The sequence below is a fragment of the Ovis aries genome, chromosome 11 (genome assembly GCF_016772045.2).
Source record: "Ovis aries strain OAR_USU_Benz2616 breed Rambouillet chromosome 11, ARS-UI_Ramb_v3.0, whole genome shotgun sequence".
Taxonomy (NCBI): domain Eukaryota; kingdom Metazoa; phylum Chordata; class Mammalia; order Artiodactyla; family Bovidae; genus Ovis; species Ovis aries.
Window position 1 is genome coordinate 18382640 of NC_056064.1, and position 19072 is coordinate 18401711.

The following is a 19072-nucleotide window of genomic DNA, read 5'->3' on the forward strand; positions in this document are numbered from 1 at the left end:
TCAAAGTAGACTAAAATTCACTGAAAGTACACTCAGTATAAAAACATACTTTAGTTAAAAAGTTGTCAACCAGTTATCATACTGAACACAACATTTAGAGTAGGAAAATGGCACATTAGAGAGGTATGAACAAGCCTATTCCTCATAAGAAATTCTTCAGCTAGTGTATTCTTTAGCAGCACGCCTGTGTCGAGTTCATCAACAATCCTCCTCCCGGTACATTTATTTACTTTGCAGGTAAGATGTTTGGTATTGTGGTGGGGATTCTTCATGGTACACCACACTCTGCACAATTCCATGGATCGGATTTAACAAATTTGGATCTTGGCACAATGACAACAGGGTGTTGATCTTAGAGTCCAACAAATTGTGCCTAAAAAAAGTCAACAGAGGAACATTTTAAAGGAAAATATATACTGGAAAACATACATTCTTTCCTAGAACAACGTGATAAAAATGGAGAGTAATGAGTGCTTTTTTAACTTCTTGGTGCTTTTCCAAATTTTGTAATATGAAGGTATTTGCTTCTCTGTTTTGTTTTGTTCTGTATTTTTAGTCATCAGGAAAAATATGGTAAAAGCAACCAACTAGTAATGTCACCATTACTAGTTGGTTAACTATAGTTAACTACAGTTAACCATGCTTAACTATACATGCTGACTTTGCTCAAGACACGGCTGGCTACTATCAGCCACTCAGCATGCTTCAGGACCATCTCTTCCTGCTGATTACTGATATATACCCAGGAGTTAAAACTAAATTTAGTATTAGTCAGTGTTAATAAATGCTGAATCAGATCAAATAAGGAGAATAAAATTAGCTTGGAGGGGGTGGAATATATGATCCAATTCAAACTTACAAGGAAATCTACTATTTCTAACTCACCTACACTCCATTAATAAAAATAACCAAGGGCGAAGTACATAAAACTCTGACATTTATAAATAAGATTAAACAAAAAGAAAGGCTTCCCAGGTGGCTCAGTAGTAAAGAATCTGCCTGCCTGTCAATGCAGGGGATTCAAGAGACATGGTTTGATCCCTGGGTCGGGAAGATCCCCTGGAGAGGGAAATGGTAATCCATTCTACTTGCCTAGAAAATTCCATGGACTGAGGAGCCTGGCGGGTTACAGTCCACGGGGTGGCAAAAGAGTTGGACATGACTGAACACATATGTGCATACACACAGGGAACTAGATCCCACATTCTGCAACTAAAAGATTCTGTGTGCTGCAACTAAGACCAGACACAGCCAAATAAATAAATTAAAAAAAAAAAACAAAAAAAGGAAATAATGACACTACACAGAAGGCCTACATTAGGAATGGTGGTGGTGGTTTGGTTGCTAAGTCGTGTCTGACTCCTGTGACCTCATGGACTGTAGCCCGCCAGGCTCCTCTGTCCATGGGATTCTCCAGGTAAGAACATTGGAGTAGGTTGCCATTCCCTTCCCCAGGGGATCCCAAATTTCTTTGGGTTATTTAGATTTGAACACTTTGAGGCTAATATCATCCCTTAAGAGAGAATAAAATTCATTCCCAAATAAGAGGTCAATTTTGTTTTCACTCAACTGTGGATTAAAAATAAATGCTCTACTGAAAAAAGAACCATAACAGGTATGCTAATTTAAATACATTAATAGCAATCTAACAGTTTCCTCCTAAGTGAGGAAATAAATGATGCTCATCACAATGAACAATGTATGGAAACAACCAGATAAACAAAATGTTCGTCCTGACTGACAGGCCAAAACAAATCTTAGGTCTCTCTAAACCCGCTGTCTCTAAGCTAAAATCACTATCCACTACCTCATGTTTCCCTCTCCACAATCAGTGGACACTACTGGGCGATACTTTTCCTAAACTTTTATAGAACACTTGACTTCAGGACAGATACAAAAGTTAAATGCAGGTGGAGATACTTACACAACAGGAAAAACTTTGGGGAAAACAACACTGGCTTCTGCTAAGTATTCATAAAGAATTCGTTGATCAAACTCATCTGTGGTGTATTTCACTAGTGTAGCCTGCAAACAAGTAAACAAAAAACATTTTATTTTGTGGCTGAATTGTTATCTGTTTTGGTGAGAAGCTGAATATGGACTTCCTTTCATGTTTTTAATACTTAAGGGCTTTCTAAGAGTAGACCGGGAAAAAATACATAAAAAGCAAAAAATATTACCAGAACAGTAAGAAGAAGTGCTTGGATCTTCGGATCAGTAAGTACTTCTTCATCTAAAAGAACATTTGATTCAGACACTGAAACTTTGCGTAAATGTGGGTGCTGCTGTGATGAGGAAATCCTTTGGGTTTCTGTGGTAAGATATGGATTAACACAATCAGCTGTGTTAATCGAATACAACACACTAGATACTACTTCACCTGCTATATTTTAATGTCACTTCTATAATTCAATAGCTTTTTAATAGACACTTAAAATATCAACATAAACATCACACAAAATTACTATTCATCTATATATGAAAGTTCTGGCTAGCTGTTTATGATGCTGTTTACAATCCTATGTATGATTACTTTCCACACATATTTCAGGATATTTGTCATTTTAAGGACTGTACAGCTTATCATCTGAAAAAGAGCAAATGTTTCTATATTTCATCCTAATAACACTAAGAATGGCTGGAAAGCAAATATGGCTTTTAATGTACTCTCCCTCCTTACTTTCAATGATCTAGATTAGTTATTAACTTTGTTTCTCACCCATTTCATAATCAGTTTCTGCTACTCTCCTCATTTTGGGGGGTGTTGTGATCCCTGATTCCATTTCTTGCCTTTTAGGAGCCTTTGTGTCTGATATCAAGTGATCAAAACTTTTCCTTGTTCCTATAAACAAAAGTTACAGAATATGGAAGTTTATTAACCACAGTGTCTGTGAATAGGAATATACTAAAAAGAAAATGTTTGGGCATAAAGTGTTTGCATTTTCACTTAGGACCCAAAGAAAGCTCAAACATCCCTGGGGCAGAGTTCCTCTCATCTCCATATTTCATCTTCTTAAGGAATTTTGGCTAAACAGCTGTGCTGTTTCAGGACTGAATGTGCCTTACTGGTCCAAATCAAATTGAGATTACATTTACTACACTGGAGGTAAACCAAACTCCACCAGCAAGCATAATATTTAATAATGAGTACAGAGATAGGCACTACTTAGTAGCAAAGATCAATTATGTCTGAACCGCCTTTTTTCAATTTAAAGCATTCTGCTGGTGGCAAAAATGAGTCATTAACATATGAAGAATTTCCAAATGAAGGCAAAATCAAACTTTGATTTTAGTTCTTCAAGCTCTGAGAAAAGGATCTGCATGCCTGAAAGTACTAAATAATAGATACACTGGGAGATGCTTCAAAAATAGCAAGCAGGACCATTTACTTGGCTTTGAGTTTCTCTAATCACATTCTCTATCACTGTTGAAAAACTTTTTCTTAAAATAAAAGTATTGAAATTGGGTTATTTGGAACTTACATATTTCTGTTATTTGTATTATAAGAAATTTTCTTATTTTTCTTGGTGCAGCTCTAAAAATAAATCTGAAATACTTGTGACAGTATTACTTTTTAAAACCCAGAACTGAAGCCACTATACTCACATCTGGACAATTGAACACTTGAGAAATTTAATCTTCTATTAACCTCAAGTTTTAAGACTAATAATTATTCACAATACTCATAAAAATCAAGGTCAAATAATTTAACAGCCCAAAGGATCTACTCTAACTTCTTTATTTTCTATACCTATAAACTGAGGAAGCCATCACTTAAGAGATTAGCTTGAAGTCACAAGGCTAGACATTCAGTCAGTGACCAGTTAAAATATCAAATTTCATTCTTCCTTTTTACTTTACACTCTGCATTCTTCCAGGGAGATCTCCTTCCACTCCCACAGCTTCAGCTCTCTAATGAGCTAATTAATTCTAAATATGCCACTTGTCCACTTCTCTCTTCTTGATCTCCAGATGTGTGTTTTCATTTATCTCTTAAATATACATTCCGAGAATTCTGAAGGTATTCCATACTGGAATGGTTAGCCATTCCCTTCTCCAGGGGATCTTCCCAACCCAGGGTTTGAACCCGGGTCTCTGGCATTGTGTGGGGGACTCTACCTTCTGAGCCACCAGGGAAGCCCACATATAGTATCAACCAACTTGAATTACCTTGTGCTATAAATATATTAGCCCCAATCTCTGCAAATGGAGTCACTACCCAGACAGTTTTTGAAGCCAGAAACTTTTGACATCTTTCTTGGCCTTCTCCTGCCCTACCTGGCCCATATAATCAAACCCTAGTAAACTCCGGGAGTTGGTGATGGACAGGGAGGCCTGGCGTGCTGTAGTTCGTGGGGTCACAAAGAGTCAGACTGAACTGAACTAAACTGAAGTCCCAAAGCTGATTCCTTTTCTCCATTCTTCCACTGCTCCTGCCTTAGTGTAGGCCTATGCCATTTTTTGCTTGGACTGCTGTAACAATCTCTTAAATGATTCCCTTGCCAAAAAACTTCCCTTTCTCCATACTGTAGCCAAAAACCTTTCCTAAAAATAAAATTTCGTAATGTCCCTTCCCTATTTAAAGATCTCTGCTGGATACGTGATAAGGCTAAATTTCTTAACATGGCACAAAGTCTCCTACAAACTAGTTCTAAGCCTTCTCTAGCCTCATTTCCTATCCCATTGCTTTTCCTGACTTTGCTTTATTCATGCTATTCCCTCCTCTCCTGAATGCATGCCTTCCTTATCCTGTGTCTACCTGGCAAACAGGTATCAAATCTGTAAGACCCAGTTTAAGTGTTACTTCACCTCTGTAGCTTTTCCTAATTTCCCCCAATCCTCAGTTTTCCCTCATCAAGACATATTTAATGGCACCCGGGTATGCTGCTGCGATTGTATGATTATGTCTTAGCCATCAAACTATGAGCTCCTCCAAGGGCAAAGACTATATAACTTTTTAATCTAGCACATGGGTTGAATGAATTCAATATTGCATTTTCTCTGAAGTTAGTTCTTCATTTACAATGTCCTTGGCATGAAAATTGAGAATCACAAAACACTAAGTAACCAGAAAACTCCTAGAACATTATTTGTGGCAAAGTATAAACAGAAAGAAACTCAAACAAAAGAGAACAGTCTTATGTGACTAGTCATAGTGATTAACATTCATGGTTTCAGTTTCTCTCATGGTTTATTGGCAGGTTACTTATTTTATACTTCCTTAGCCAAAGCCGTGTAAGAGCACCTTTGTATTCAATCCGTGGTGAGGCGGGATCTTTACTTCAGCTTTTGAAAAGGGAAAGGGTCTCACAGCATTTCAGGTGTGTTTCTCATGGGCAAATGTTGATATAAAAGAGCAGTTTTCATTTTCAAGAATTCTATCTTCTTAGAGTAATTAAAAAATACAGTAATCAAAAACTCTTTATCTTTTTGTTTTTTTTTAAGAAAAGATGGCAAATAGTATTATTACATTTCATAGCATATTGATGTATTCTGCCCACAGATGATAATTTTGGAAAATACACTGTTAAAGGCCCTGCATCTGAATGCTGTGAGACTCTTCCTTTTCTGTGGGTACCTAATGTCTCTCCTACTCTCATTTACCTGCTGCCTGGCCAAGGCAGAATAAAACAAGTACAGCCACAATATTTAGTCTAAGAATCCCCCACAAAACTGTTCTGAGATCTCATTCTCATTCCTCTGTCTTAACTGATATGGCTTAACTGATCTATCAAACTCTCTTATCATTGGCATCAAAAACAGAACATTATGATAATCTTTAAGAGCTTCAAATAATTTTCCAAGAGTGAAAGTATCTGATCATTTTTAAAAACAACTCTAAACATTTCTACATAATTTAGATAAACTAACCAAGCAATTTCTTCGTGTTGGCCTGAGAAGGCTGCCCCATGTCCAAGCTCATAGATTTCCTGGCTCGGGGACTGGTCTGGCCTGCAGGTGGATAGCTGGCTGCAAGGTACCCTTCAGAAGCTTTGGGAGATGACCATGGCTGATGCTCCTTTAGTGTCCTGAGAGATTAAAACAATTGAGAAGAATCAATAAACATGATGACAAAAACAAGCATTCTTGGCCCTTCTAATTGGCAGTCCTATTTCCCAATGGCAGTGATTAATTAATTTTAAAACTGTACTTTAAAGCACTTTGGAGAACAAACTCTTAATTTATCCCCAGGAGGTATCCATTTTCTTGCCATGACATCTTATACATAGCAGGTACTCAACAAATGTTCAACTTAACTGTATTGCATTCATTTTTTAATAAGAGAAAATCAAGTCTAAATAGGCAATCGTACCACTGGTTTAAAAACCAAGGGGAACACAGGCAAATTCACTTTTTACTTTCCATAACAAAAAGAGCATTATCTCAAATAAATATAATCATAGGAATGACTAAAGAGTAAGACTACTGAAAACCAAGCATGCCTGGAAAGCTGTTGCATACATTGTTAACATCTCAGTTGGAAAATGCCAAGGGCTTTTTATTAAAAAGTGGGATGTTGATAAACTTAATGATACAAGCTCTAAAAATATATGATTATTTTCCTATGTTCAACACTGTACCTAACACTTAAAGGTACCACTGACTGAAAATATAAAAAAACTCCAAATGATGCCAATTTTATGGAATTTCTCTATGTTTTAGTGAAAAACATGCTATCCAAAGCCATACATGACAGCAAATATGATTATCTTATCTAAATGTGCACTATAGAAAAATTTTTAGTAACTTTAGTGTGATATGAGTAAATACATAAATATGTTGGCATGTATATGTTTTTACAAATCTGTATACCTCAGTTTTCTATCATTAAGCTTGTAATGTTGCTTATATTTCAACTTAGGTTTTCCTAGGCCTTCTCCTACAATCTGATACTTTCAAGATCATCTCTTCATCATCCAACTGACTCGTGCTTAAAAAGAGACAAAGTAATGTTAACTAATTAGCACAATCAGTAAGAAGAACTTTCTCACTACTAAGAAAGAAAGAAAAGAAACTTAAGTCGTTCAGTCATGTCCGACTCTTGGCAGCCCCATGGACTGTAGCCCGCCAGACTCCTCCATCCATGGAATTTTCCAGGCAAGAGTACTGGAGTGGGTTGCCATTTCCTTCTCCAGGAGATCTTCTTGACCCAGGGATCGAACCTAGGTCTTCTGCAATGCAGGCAGTCGCTTTACCATCTGAGCCACCAAGGAAGCCCTTCTCACTACTAACCCACATAAAATATTGAACATTTATAAACTGAGTTTTGATTCACACTCTTCCTTGATTATCTTTAGTGTCCCTTCTATATTACCTTCTGGATTACTCTGCTGCTTGACACCACTGGCATGGAAAATCAAAACCTGATGAAAATTATGTAATGATGGGAGGAGAAGCCCACTTACCTATAGCTAGGGTCACCATGATGAATGGGATATGTATCCATAGGAACATTTTCCATTGAAATATCAGTAAGAAGCAGAGACTTTCTATGTTTTAGGCTACAGCGACTTCGAACTTCCTCAGACACTGTAAGTAAAGCTAAAAGAAACAAGAAGGAAGATTTAACAATTTAATAAATCACAAATATGACTTGAAATAGGATATGTTTCTTACAAGTTCCTAAAGAGAGTAACAGCTGTTAAACATGCATGTAAAGAGTCTTGAAGAGTATGAAGTTTAAGGGTATAAGCCCTTAGGACAGATTTGTTTATCTTAAAGGGTTTACCATCTGTTTTGGAAGGCTGCATGTAAACATTAAACAGAGACTTAAACGGTATCTATATAGTCTAGCGCTTTAATGTATATTTGACCTCAACAAACATAAAAGGTCAGCAGGCCAGGACTATAATGTCCATTTCTTAGGTAAAGAAAAATACTTTGAAATGTTAAATGATTTGCTCAAGGTCAAATGACTCAAAGAAGTGGCTACAAACTGAAGTCTGCTAAACTGGGAATCCGCACTTTCCATCAAATGACTATGTTTATACTCAATACCCGGTAATGACCTATATGGGAAAAGAATCTTAAAAAGAGTGAATATATATGTATGTGATTCACTTTGCTGTACAGCAGAAACTAATACAACACTGTAAATCAACTGTACTCCAATTTTAAAAAAAAGACTATGTTCAAAAACTGTGTTACATATAAGTGCTAAGTGTTGCTGAGAGGAGAAACACAAATTGGGCAATAGCAAGCGAGGATGGTATAATGGAAGGAGGGGAGGGGCAGACAATCTAGGCAAAACAAATGGCACCAGGAATGAATATTAAAGAGACATAAAGGCACTTCTAGTAGATGGCAAGTAGACCAGCTTAAAATAGCCCATCCATTTCGAAAGGAAATAAAAAATGAGCCTGTGACATTTAGAGAAAGAGGACAGAATCAGGAGGGCTGCTTCAGGGCTCAAGATGCCGTTGCTGCTGCTAAGTCGCTTCAGTTGTGTTCGACTCTGTGTGACCCCATATTACATATGACGGCAGCCCACCAGGCTCCTCTGTCCCTGGGATTCTCTAGGCAAGAATACTGGAGTGGGTTGCCATTTCCTTCTCCAATGCACGTATGCGTGCTAAGTTGCTTCAGTCGTGTCTGACTCTGGGCAACCCTATGGACAGCAGCCCTAGGCTCCTCTGTCTACAGGATTCTCTAGGCAAGAACACTGGAGTGGGTTGCCATTTCCTTCTCCTTCAAGACACTAGGCTCAGGCACTTAGATTCTATAACAGACAACAGGGAGTTACGTAGTTTCATGAACCAAAGATGACAAGAGAACCTATTTCATATACTAATGCAAATTCTTTTATAAGGAAAAATATTTTGGCAAACTTTCAAAATTTTAACCAATACCATGGGACTGAGTTGTGAACTCTTTGCTCTGCCAAGCAATCCGCAGAAGGACCCATAGGTGTCTGTACCTTTTCTGTGGTCCTTAGATATATATGTGCATGCTAAGTCACTTCAGTCATGTCCTACTCTTTGTGACCCTATAGACTATAGCTCACCAGGCTCCTCTGTCCATGGGATTTCCCAGACAAGAATATTGGAGTGGGCTGCCATGCCCTCCTCCAGGGACCAAACCCCTGTCTCTTACATCTCCTGCATTGGCAGGCAGGTTCTTACCACTAGTGCCACCTGTAAGATTAATTTTGTCTACTTTGTGTTTTACCTGCCAAGTAAGCCACGCTCTGTGTATTCACCTCAAATTTGTCACAATTTCTGTGTTTATTAACCAGAGCTAGTAGTGTATGCAAAATTCTGACTGTTCTTGCAACAATGGCAGGTGAAGGATGCCTGTATCCTAGAAAAAATAAAAACAAACAAGAAGTTAATTCTTTCTTTCAGTAAGCATTTGTTGAATTCTTATTCTATGACTAGCAACTCCGCAAAGAAGAGAAGTATATAAGGGGTAACTCCTGCCTTCTGAGACTAGCCATTGGGGAAGGTAAAATATGCACATATGTAAACAGTTAATTAATTACATATAGGATTAAGCACCAAAAATGTGCAGAACAGAATAATGCTCCCTAGAACAATAAGGTACCTCAGAGAGAGGAAAATCAGGAAAGACTATAGTTATTTCAGACCTTTTATTCCCTACAACAGCACAAGGATTTTTTTTAAAAAGTCTATTATTGTAGTTTGTCTTAAGGTATGCTTTGAAAACAGGGTTTTATCACTTAATTTTTTTTCTAGTTAAAGGAAAAAGCCTTATGATACAAGGACTATATGCTCCCAAAGGTCAAAGAATTAGGTTGATTAGGGGGTAAGTTTGATCTTTGGACAGCTTTTAATTACTAATGCAACTCCATTTAAAACAGGGGATTTGTATACTGGAAATATTTCATATTCCTTTAGAAATACAGAATAAGCAAGCACTTTATCAGCCTAGTTGCAATTCATCTCTTGGTATCCTACAGTAAGTGTAGTATCTTTTGAGCAATCCCTACTCCCTTTAGAGATTAGAACGGTCAATATTTTTTTGCAGATTTCATAAGGTGGTGAAATAAAATGCATACATTCACACCAGTGTGTGTATGTACCTGGTTAAAAACCTGGGGGAACCTGTGTGTGTGTGTGTGTGTGTGTGTGTGTGTGTGTGTACACCTGGTTAAAAACCTGGGGGAACCTCTGTGTGTGTGTGTGTGTGTACCTGGTTAAAAACCTGGGGGAACCTCTATGATCCCTCAAGTCTCAATCATTTAAATTGATACAAAACTGCAGATTCAAGTTCTAGCTTGAGTCTCTAATTTTGACCAAATCTAAAACCAGCAATTCATGCTAGCTACTTATCCCAGGCTATACTTTACAGTGCTTTTGCTTCTGACTCACCCTATATGCCATTTCTATTAAATGCAGTTTTGGGCCATGCCTGTACCAGATTAATCAACCAAAGCTAACATTTAGTGAAGTCAGAAACAGGGAGTAAAGTCAGGTGGGCAACTGAATGAGCTGACTCTGAGGAATAACTGGAGATCACTGCTGTAAGTAATATAGAAATGTGGAGGTGGGAGAATGGGGACCAGAGGGCGAGGTCCTATGGTATGTAATAACAGGACTGAACAACAGTAAATTAGTAACAAGTTAAGACAATCTCTGGTCAAATCTCAAATTTCTAACATGAGTTACTCAAATAACATTTATTAATTTGTAATTTGTCTTATTTTGATAACCAAAAAGATACTTAAGTATCATTAACTACTAGAACAGCTATTAGAAAGTTCAGTACTTGGAAATTGTATAACAATCAACTCCCTTGCTTTCTAAAGGAAATTTGGTATTTGATATGGAAATTAGGCTGTATTAAAATACATACTAAACAAAACATAACTCACTAAGATATAGTTTGCATTTAACGTAAGACATATGAGCCAAATTATATCAATTATTTTAGTTACTTCTGGCTTCTTGATACTATTTCATAAAAATATTTTGACACAATGCCTCTACCTTTTAAGAGGTGTCCAACCAGTGCGAAGTTAAAGTTAGAGTTGAAATTGAGTCCAACAAAATGATCCATTTGTTTGCAGTGCCATTCCAGAGGGTTCCGGATTGCCATGAACACTTCCTCTGGACTCTATTAAAAATAATCATGAGATGGTTGATGGGGTTCACACAAGAAGGATCACTTAATTGGTTTTTGTTTGCATTCAACAGCTATAACAAGGTAAATAATCCTTTCAGGTTGAGAAAAATTATTTTCAGATGACTACAAAATACCATAGAACATTTAAGGTACTACAAATAAATTAGTGCAAAAGAGTCAAGCATGTAGGGAATAAGGTGATGGAAGATACAACAGCTTTGATTTATAATGCAAAATAAGTGACTGTCAATTTATATCCTGGTGACTTTTAAAAACCTATACTGTTATTTTAAATGAGACTGTGCATTGAATTGTAGCTGGCACTTTGTGTACTATGACTGGATACTCAAGAGAATGAAGAGAACTCATATTTACTGAATGCCTGCTACACAGAACATTACTGCACTGAAACCTTAAAGCAATTCTGTGTAACAGACATTAGCTCCATTTTACAGATTGATCAATTGACTGATGTATCAGTGAACTAAACAGACAAAAACTACTAGCCCTGGCGAATTTGACATTCTAGTGTGGTAAAACAAAGAACTGAAACTCAAAAATGCTATGTAACTTGACCTCTAAATTAAGGTATTTAACAGTATTTCCTAAAGTGTGGTTTCAGGAATACCTGCCTTAAAGTCACTGATGATGCTTGTTCGAGGGTGGAAAGTACTGGGTTCCATCTCAGAATCATGGGAAGTGGTAAGACCCAGGAATTCGCATTTAAAAAAAAAGAAGCCCTGTGATTCTCTTATACACAGAGATTTTATTTTAAAGCAAAAACTGAAAGTACTTAGGGTCATGTTCAGGTCTGTCTAGGTTTCTACCTCAAAGAAAGAAAAACATTATAGCCTATAAAATAAATGCAGAGAGATGCTTAGAGTGGCATTTTCTATTATAAAAAAAGATAACAGACAAATCAAATGTTCATTAATGGGCAATGGTTAAATAAGTTGTGGCTCATGCATTTTGTAAAATACTCTGCTGTCATGAGGAAGAATTACACACACACACACACATGAAATTTTGTGTGTGTGTGTATATATACCTGCTTTAGAAAGATGTTCATAATGTTAAAAAAAAGTAAGTTGTAGAATATTACATAAATATTAAAGTATTAACTTACTATAAGTTCAATGCATATATATTTTTTCAGCTTTACTGAGGTATAACTGACAAAATTGTAAGGTATTTAAAGTGTACAATGTGATGATTTGAATAATGAATGTATATCCTTTCACATATACATTTCTCCTGTTAAGTTAATAAACTATCACTTCACTTATTTATATCCCATTCCCCTTTTTGGGGGAGAACATTTAAGTTCTCCTCTCTTAGCAAATTTCAATTATAATACAGTGTTATCAACTATAGTCATTAGGTTAAATAACAGATCCTCAGACCTTATTCATCTTTCATTCTGATAACTTTTAACAAGCTTTATTAACTGATTCCTAGTATTCTGAGGCACTGAAGTCAATATTAACTTCTGCTAATGGGTCTATTTTGGCAATGAAAATGCCAAGGCAGATATTCCTAGACAAACACTTCACTTACAAATATCCTATATTCACACAAAAGGCCAATAGCTAGCCATCTCTCTGACCACCACTGTCCCAAGGCCACTCCAGAAAAGAGCAACGGGATTAGGAAAGAGAGATTCTAGTTCCAAATCAGATGTACAAACATGAACAAGTTACCTGACTTCTTTGTTCTTTTCTGTCCTATAAAATGGATGACAAAACTTTAAGATAATTTCTACATCTAAAATTCTGTTTCCATATTTCCCAGAGCTCCAGCTATTCTGGGTCTACAGTACACTACTATTTGGAAGACAAAACAAACAATGCTTAGACCAGGCATCTTCACACCTAAAACCATGCTCTGGTCTGTTTCTTTCTTCTCACAAGCTCTGTTAATTTTGCTTTAAGCAAATCGCTTATTATATATGCATATCTATCTTAAAATTCCTCTTGTTTCTCCTAGATGCTTCTCTTTTTTTTCTCCAAAGAGAAAACGAATAAAATTTATTACTATTGTATTTCTTTTACTATACTCTGCAAACCAAAATCAAATCTCAATCAAGACTAATAGGTGTTAAGAGGGGTGGTGATGTAATTAATATGTTTTAAAGTGGGATTAAGCAAACAAAAAGCTAGCATAATTAAATATCCGAAAGTTTCCTTTAGACGCCTCCAAACTCCTTATCTGCTTCTAATTTTACCTATTTCTCATTAAGTACCATAATTCAATAAAAGTGAGCTTATTTTTAGATTATTTCTTCATGAAGTGAAGTAGGGGTGGGGAATGCTAACCTTTACCCTTGGGTTATGAAATTACAGTTAATGAATGTACAGTGCATAAGACAGCATAGAGCCTAGCAAGGTAGCTATTATCATTACTCAATATTTTTATCCTTATTCTGTTTACCAATATTGGGCAAGTATTATTTTTTGCTATTTTTACGTAAAAAAGTATGCAAAGTTTAAACCATTTTTATGAGCTAGTAAGGAATTATATTCCCAACCAGTTACACAGAAATTCATATTTAAAGATGGATCTCTTCTAATTTTAAAAGATAACAACAAAAAAAGAAGGAGACACTCTAACATGCATAATTTTGAAATACCAACCGAAAGCTTGTTTACCTTGTCGTTGAATATCCGGAGACTGTCTAAGGTGTGCAGGTTTTGTTCCAGAAGTGCAGTGCCTGCTGAATACAAGTTGACCTCATCGAGCTGTAGCACGGCTACAGCAACCCAAAAGAGGGCTTTGTGCAGAGGGGAGTCCTAGGCAGGGGAGACGCACTCCAGGTTAGTAAGATACACCACCATCTCATCAGAACACATTGCGGGATACAAGAAATCACGCATGAGCGCTCTGCTGTGTCTGACTCCCTGACCACATGGACTGTAGCCCACCAGGCTACTCTGTCCATGGTATTTTCCAGGCAAGAGTACTGGAGTGGGCTGCCATTTTCTACTCCAGGGAATTTTCCCGACCCAGGGATCGAACCTGTATCTCCTGCACTGGCAGGCGCTTCTCTACAGCTGAGCCATTGGGGTAGCCCCTTAATAGAGTTTATCTAAAAGTCCCTATCTCATTTACACTTTCTTTCCTTAAAAGTTTTTTTAGTTGAATTACTTTCCTTGCTTACAAATTTGTAACAGATATAACAATACTTTATTTAACATATTAAACCTAGGCACAATGAAAATATTATGCTTAATATTTTAAGCATGTCTATATTAATGAGATCAACAAATATTAATATCAGGTACTTAATACTGAATATTTCTTAATTCACGTGAACCTGAAATTCACTTAGGTTAATTTCTCTTGTATTTAGAACTGCTCGGTTTGCAAGCGCTTATTTTTCTTTAGGGTGGTTAGGTTAGAGCTCATTTTACAAATTAACCTCAATATTATCCAAAGATAAAGAAACATACTGAGACATACATATATCCAAACAGATACAATGAGAGAAATACCTTCATTTTCTAAACTTAGTCATGAATCAGATATAATATAAACAAAATGTAAATAAGTTGGAATAAGAAAATTTAAAAAGCTTCTTTCCTTTCCCCACCTCAGTTTCAGCAATTAAGAGACAGTCTAGATAAGTGATCCAGAGAGCTCTGGGTCTCAAGGCACAGGGAGAGAAAATCAGGTCCTCCTAGTAGGAGTTACTGCCCTCAGGACAAGAATTCTAAACAGAGATTTTTTTTTTTCTTCAAGCTTTCTCTACTGTTTTGGGAATTAAATTGGTTGGGGGTCAGTTAATTTTCTGCTGGCATTGGGTAATAAAGTGGTGCAATTGAAGGTTCATAATTTTCATAGATACCCCCTTTTCTTCTTTTTTTTTTTTTTAATGGTTTTGAAAAGCTGGTCAGCCAGTAACAAGAGTGTTTTGTGTGTCACTCAGATCAACCTAGACTGTCTTTGACAAGAGTAGCTAAACCCTCATCTAAGCCTTCTTTAAAGGTGGAGTTAAGCAAAAGGATCATTTTAGTTGTTAGAGAGTGATTCAAATGTCAAGCCAGAATATTGCTTAAAACTTTCCCCTCCAGTCTTCCATAATAGTTTGGATTGATTCATCTGATCTTTGCTTGCACTGCTGAATCTTTGTCCCTTTATGGTTTTTGGAGAAAGCTCTGAGATAGGTTTGAGTAATTTCTGAGCTAATTCCTTGTACTTGGTGCAAGCTTCTGGACTATGTGATTCCAAGTCCTTTAAGCTGTATTTTCACCCTGCTTTCTCTAGTCATTCCCTTGTTCTGCTTTCAGAAACTAACATCTGCATTAGTTGATACAGATCTGAAAACTTGGGCTCATAGGTCCAGATGGTCAATTAGAATTCCTTAACAAATCCCAACGGATCCTGACTGGGATTGGGAAATTCCTTAGCTAAACCCCTAAGTTCTGTTCGGATCCAGGGTGTTTAGGTAAGCATCGAGGATGATTAAGTTCTCCCTGTAATAGGTTTCTCCTTAAGGGAGCTATAATCACTTCTGAATTTTTTTATCCTCCTTTGCTGGGAAAAGGTGAGAAGCAGGAGGCAGAAGAGCTGGAAGACTTTTTAAAAAAGCATCTGGACCAGATGCATTCCATTCAGTTTGACCTTACAGTTAGCACTGCACAGCGTCTTTTTCTAACTGTGCACACAAAAATATCAATTTTGGAATAGCGAAAGAATCCCAATTTGGCCATTTTAGAATGTCTGTAGAACATATAGCTCAACACCAGGAACATACAGGTCTTTATTTCTCTGTAAGCTCTCTCAATCTGGCATATCTTTGTACTCAATTCACAGAATACAACTTTAGAGTTGGAAGATAATACTACGCCATTACTTAGTCAATTTATTAATGTGGAAACATAAGGTCCAGATGTTATACAGATGACCTGCCTGAGGTCACAAACCTGATATGAGCTCAGACCATCCTAAAACAGTGGCTACTATTATCGTATTCCCTTAAACATTATCTTCACTTAGCACCCAAATTCCTTTGATTATCAGGTGTGCTTTACCCCAGCTTTACACTTCTCCACAATAATGATCACCAACTAATGTATCATGTATTTTAATTACTTTATTATCTCGCTACTCCTCAACTTTCACATTCATTCCAGAATAAAAGTTCCACGAAGGCAGATAATTTTATTGGCTTTGTTCAGTATTATATCTCTAGCACCTAAAACAGTACTTGGCACATAGCAGATGCTCAACTGGATGAAAGAATGAAGAATATATATCCATCTTTCCTTTAAGCACTGATAAGACAGTACCCAAGCACTTCACCTTCTTCCTCTAATGTAAATAAAACAACTGAATTTTAAGGTGAGACGTTCTACTTTAACTACAGCTTTTTCTTTGTAATTTCTCTATCCATCTTATTTTCTGAACTCTTTGAAAGAAAATAACATTTAACACTAACACCCAAAATAAATGCACTTATTTTCTACACAGTAATTACCTTATTAAGAAGTGGTTGTAATTTGGTTAGTGCTATTACTGTAGCTTCTATCAGAACTTGACTGTTGTAAGTATCAGGTCCTTTTAAGCAACTCTCAAGAGCCTTTTAGAGAAACAGAATTCTTTATGTTACTTTCATTGAAACAAAACATTTACTCCTAAACCGAATTTCAGAATTATTTCAGGAACAATTCCTTATTTAATAAGTGCAAGAATTATTTCCAATGCTGTGGTGATCTTGGTAGCTAGTAAGTACATTTGCAATCTTTTTAAAAAGTATTTCTATATTATATGCTAATATAGTAAGTCAGGCATTGTTATAGCAATTACATATTACATAATTTTATATAAGGCTAGTCTTTGTTGTTGTTTAGTTGCTAAGTCCTGTCCAACTCTTTGCAACCCCATGGACTGTAGCCCACTAGGCTCCTCAGTCCATGGGATTTCCCAGATAAGAATACTGAAGTGAGTTGCCGTTTCCTTCTCCAGGCAATCTTCTCCATCCAGGGATCAAACCCGCCTCTCCTGCATTGCAAGTAGATTCTTTAGCACTGAGCCACCTCAGAAAGGTAAGGCTCATCTTATCATCTAGTTAAATGCTTATAATAAAATAGTAAGAGTACCTTCTGCCAAAAGAAATACTTAATTTTTTAAAGATATCTTCTCTACAGAGGCTTCACTTCAAAGAATTATAATAGATAATCAAAACCCATTTTTAAAGGTTCAATAAACAACATATAAGATACTTTATTAAATTTAAATTTAAATGTCCCTGGAAACAACCTAGATGTCCATCAGCAGATGAATGGATAAGAAAGCTGTGGTACATATTCACAATGGAGTATTACTCAGCCGTAAAAAAGAATTCATTTGAATCAGTTCTGATGAGATGGATGAAACTGGAGCCGACTATACAGAGTGAAGTAAGCCAGAAAGAAAAACACCAATACAGTATACTAACACATATATATGGAATTTAGGAAGATGGCAATGACGACCCTGTATGCAAGACAGGGAAAGAGACACAGATGTGTATAACGGACTTTTGGACTCAGAGGGAGAGGGCGAGGGTGGGATGATTTGGGAGAATGACATTCTAACATGTATACTATCATGTAAGAATTGAATCGCCAGTCTATGTCTGACGCAGGATGCAGCATGCTTGGGGCTGGTACATGGGGATGACCCAGAGAGATGTTATGGGGAGGGAGGTGGGAGGGGGGTTCATGTTTGGGAATGCATGTAAGAATTAAAGATTTTAAAATTAAAAAAAAAATAAATAAAGAAGGAAGGATTAAAAAAAAAATTTAAATGTCCCTTAGAAAAATTCAAGATATACTTTACAACTTGGGAACCACAAATATTTGGTTAAGAGGGGGAAGTACCTTGCTGAGGATACGGATAATCTGCTTTATCTGCCCATGAGATACTCGTTTGCTAATACAGCCAAACACAACAAGAGCTCTCGGTTGCAGGGATGGGTTATACTGGAATGCAAATCTACAATTAAAAAATTCAAAGAGCTTATGAAAACCTTTGTGTTTATATATATACACATATAAATACATAGAATTACTTAGAATATCAATTATGCAGTAATATCTATCTTTTCAACAGTATACATACTTTTGCAACTTAAATTTGGGACATACCTTTGCGCTAGTTCTGTCCATTGGTCCAGCCACTTGCATGTTGGAATATCTCTCATACATGCCTAAAAAAAAGATACTCTGAATATATTTATGTACGTAAATGTTTCTAGAAACATCTAAACACAGTCTATGGGAATGTTTTTATTTAAGCATTAGTGCAAAACAGGATAAAACAGTATTTCTTCTATACAGCACCAGTGGGTTTTTAAAAATGAGTTTAGCTTCTTATCATTTTGCCTTCTGTACCTCCATGATCTCCAACAAAGCCTCTGTGACTGTCTCCAAGGATGTCAAAGCAAAAGTCTCCCTCTCATAGGAGCCAGGAGAGAATGACCTGTCCCGGTAGCTGGAGCGGAAGGCGATGACAGCAGCTGACTTGACTTTGCTAATACCAAACAGCAGGTAAAATTTCGGTAATGAGAACTCTGTCAAGCTGAGTCTCAAAACTTGCTTGGTCTCTTCTGTAAAAGAGAAAAGGAACAAGTAAAGACTAAAGATACAATTTTTTAAAAAAAATTCTAAAGTTTCACATATTTTATTATGACTTTATAAAATCTGAATATCGTATCAAATTACCTAACAGTGTTCCCTCAATCAACCCTCTGGATACATTAGCTTCATGTTCATCAATTAACTCCCTATCTACAAATTCATACTAGGAAAGCAACACTGTCAACCAGTGCTGAGTTTTTAGCTTAGGTGATAACTACGAGAGTTTCCATGAAAAATGTACATAGAACATCTCAGCTGTGGCTTGAGATGGAATGAAAGTAATTCATTCTTTTTCTATTTCGACTGTATTTCATGTCATTACTATAGATATAAATAAGCAGCTTGGTGTGAAGGCATCGTAATATTAA

General features: G+C 36.5%; 1 protein-coding gene across 31 annotated transcripts in view; it reads right to left on the reverse strand.

Annotated features, from left to right (window-relative positions):
• The window catches only part of NF1 (neurofibromin 1), a 253657-nt gene that overhangs the window by 16905 nt on the left and 217680 nt on the right, over nt 1–19072 (reverse strand). For 20 of the 31 annotated variants that reach the window (XR_009595495.1, XR_009595494.1, XR_009595493.1 and 17 more), the window contains 13 exons: nt 18459–18673; nt 18213–18274; nt 17946–18060; nt 16562–16663; nt 13734–13874; nt 10950–11076; nt 9169–9300; nt 7407–7542; nt 5872–6029; nt 2720–2842; nt 2181–2311; nt 1925–2025; nt 231–373 (listed from right to left, as the gene is read on the reverse strand). Coding sequence is in view for 14 of the 31 variants with exons in the window: in XM_060395256.1 (XP_060251239.1) it covers nt 231–373; nt 1925–2025; nt 2181–2311; nt 2720–2842; nt 5872–6029; nt 7407–7542; nt 9169–9300; nt 10950–11076; nt 13734–13874; nt 16562–16663; nt 17946–18060; nt 18213–18274; nt 18459–18673 (1686 nt within the window). In the remaining 17 variants the exon portion in view is untranslated. The remainder of the gene's footprint in view (nt 1–230; nt 374–1924; nt 2026–2180; nt 2312–2719; nt 2843–5871; nt 6030–7406; nt 7543–9168; nt 9301–10949; nt 11077–13733; nt 13875–16561; nt 16664–17945; nt 18061–18212; nt 18275–18458; nt 18674–19072) is intronic. The other 11 variants (XR_009595501.1, XR_009595499.1, XR_009595500.1 and 8 more) reach the window with 1 other exon arrangement.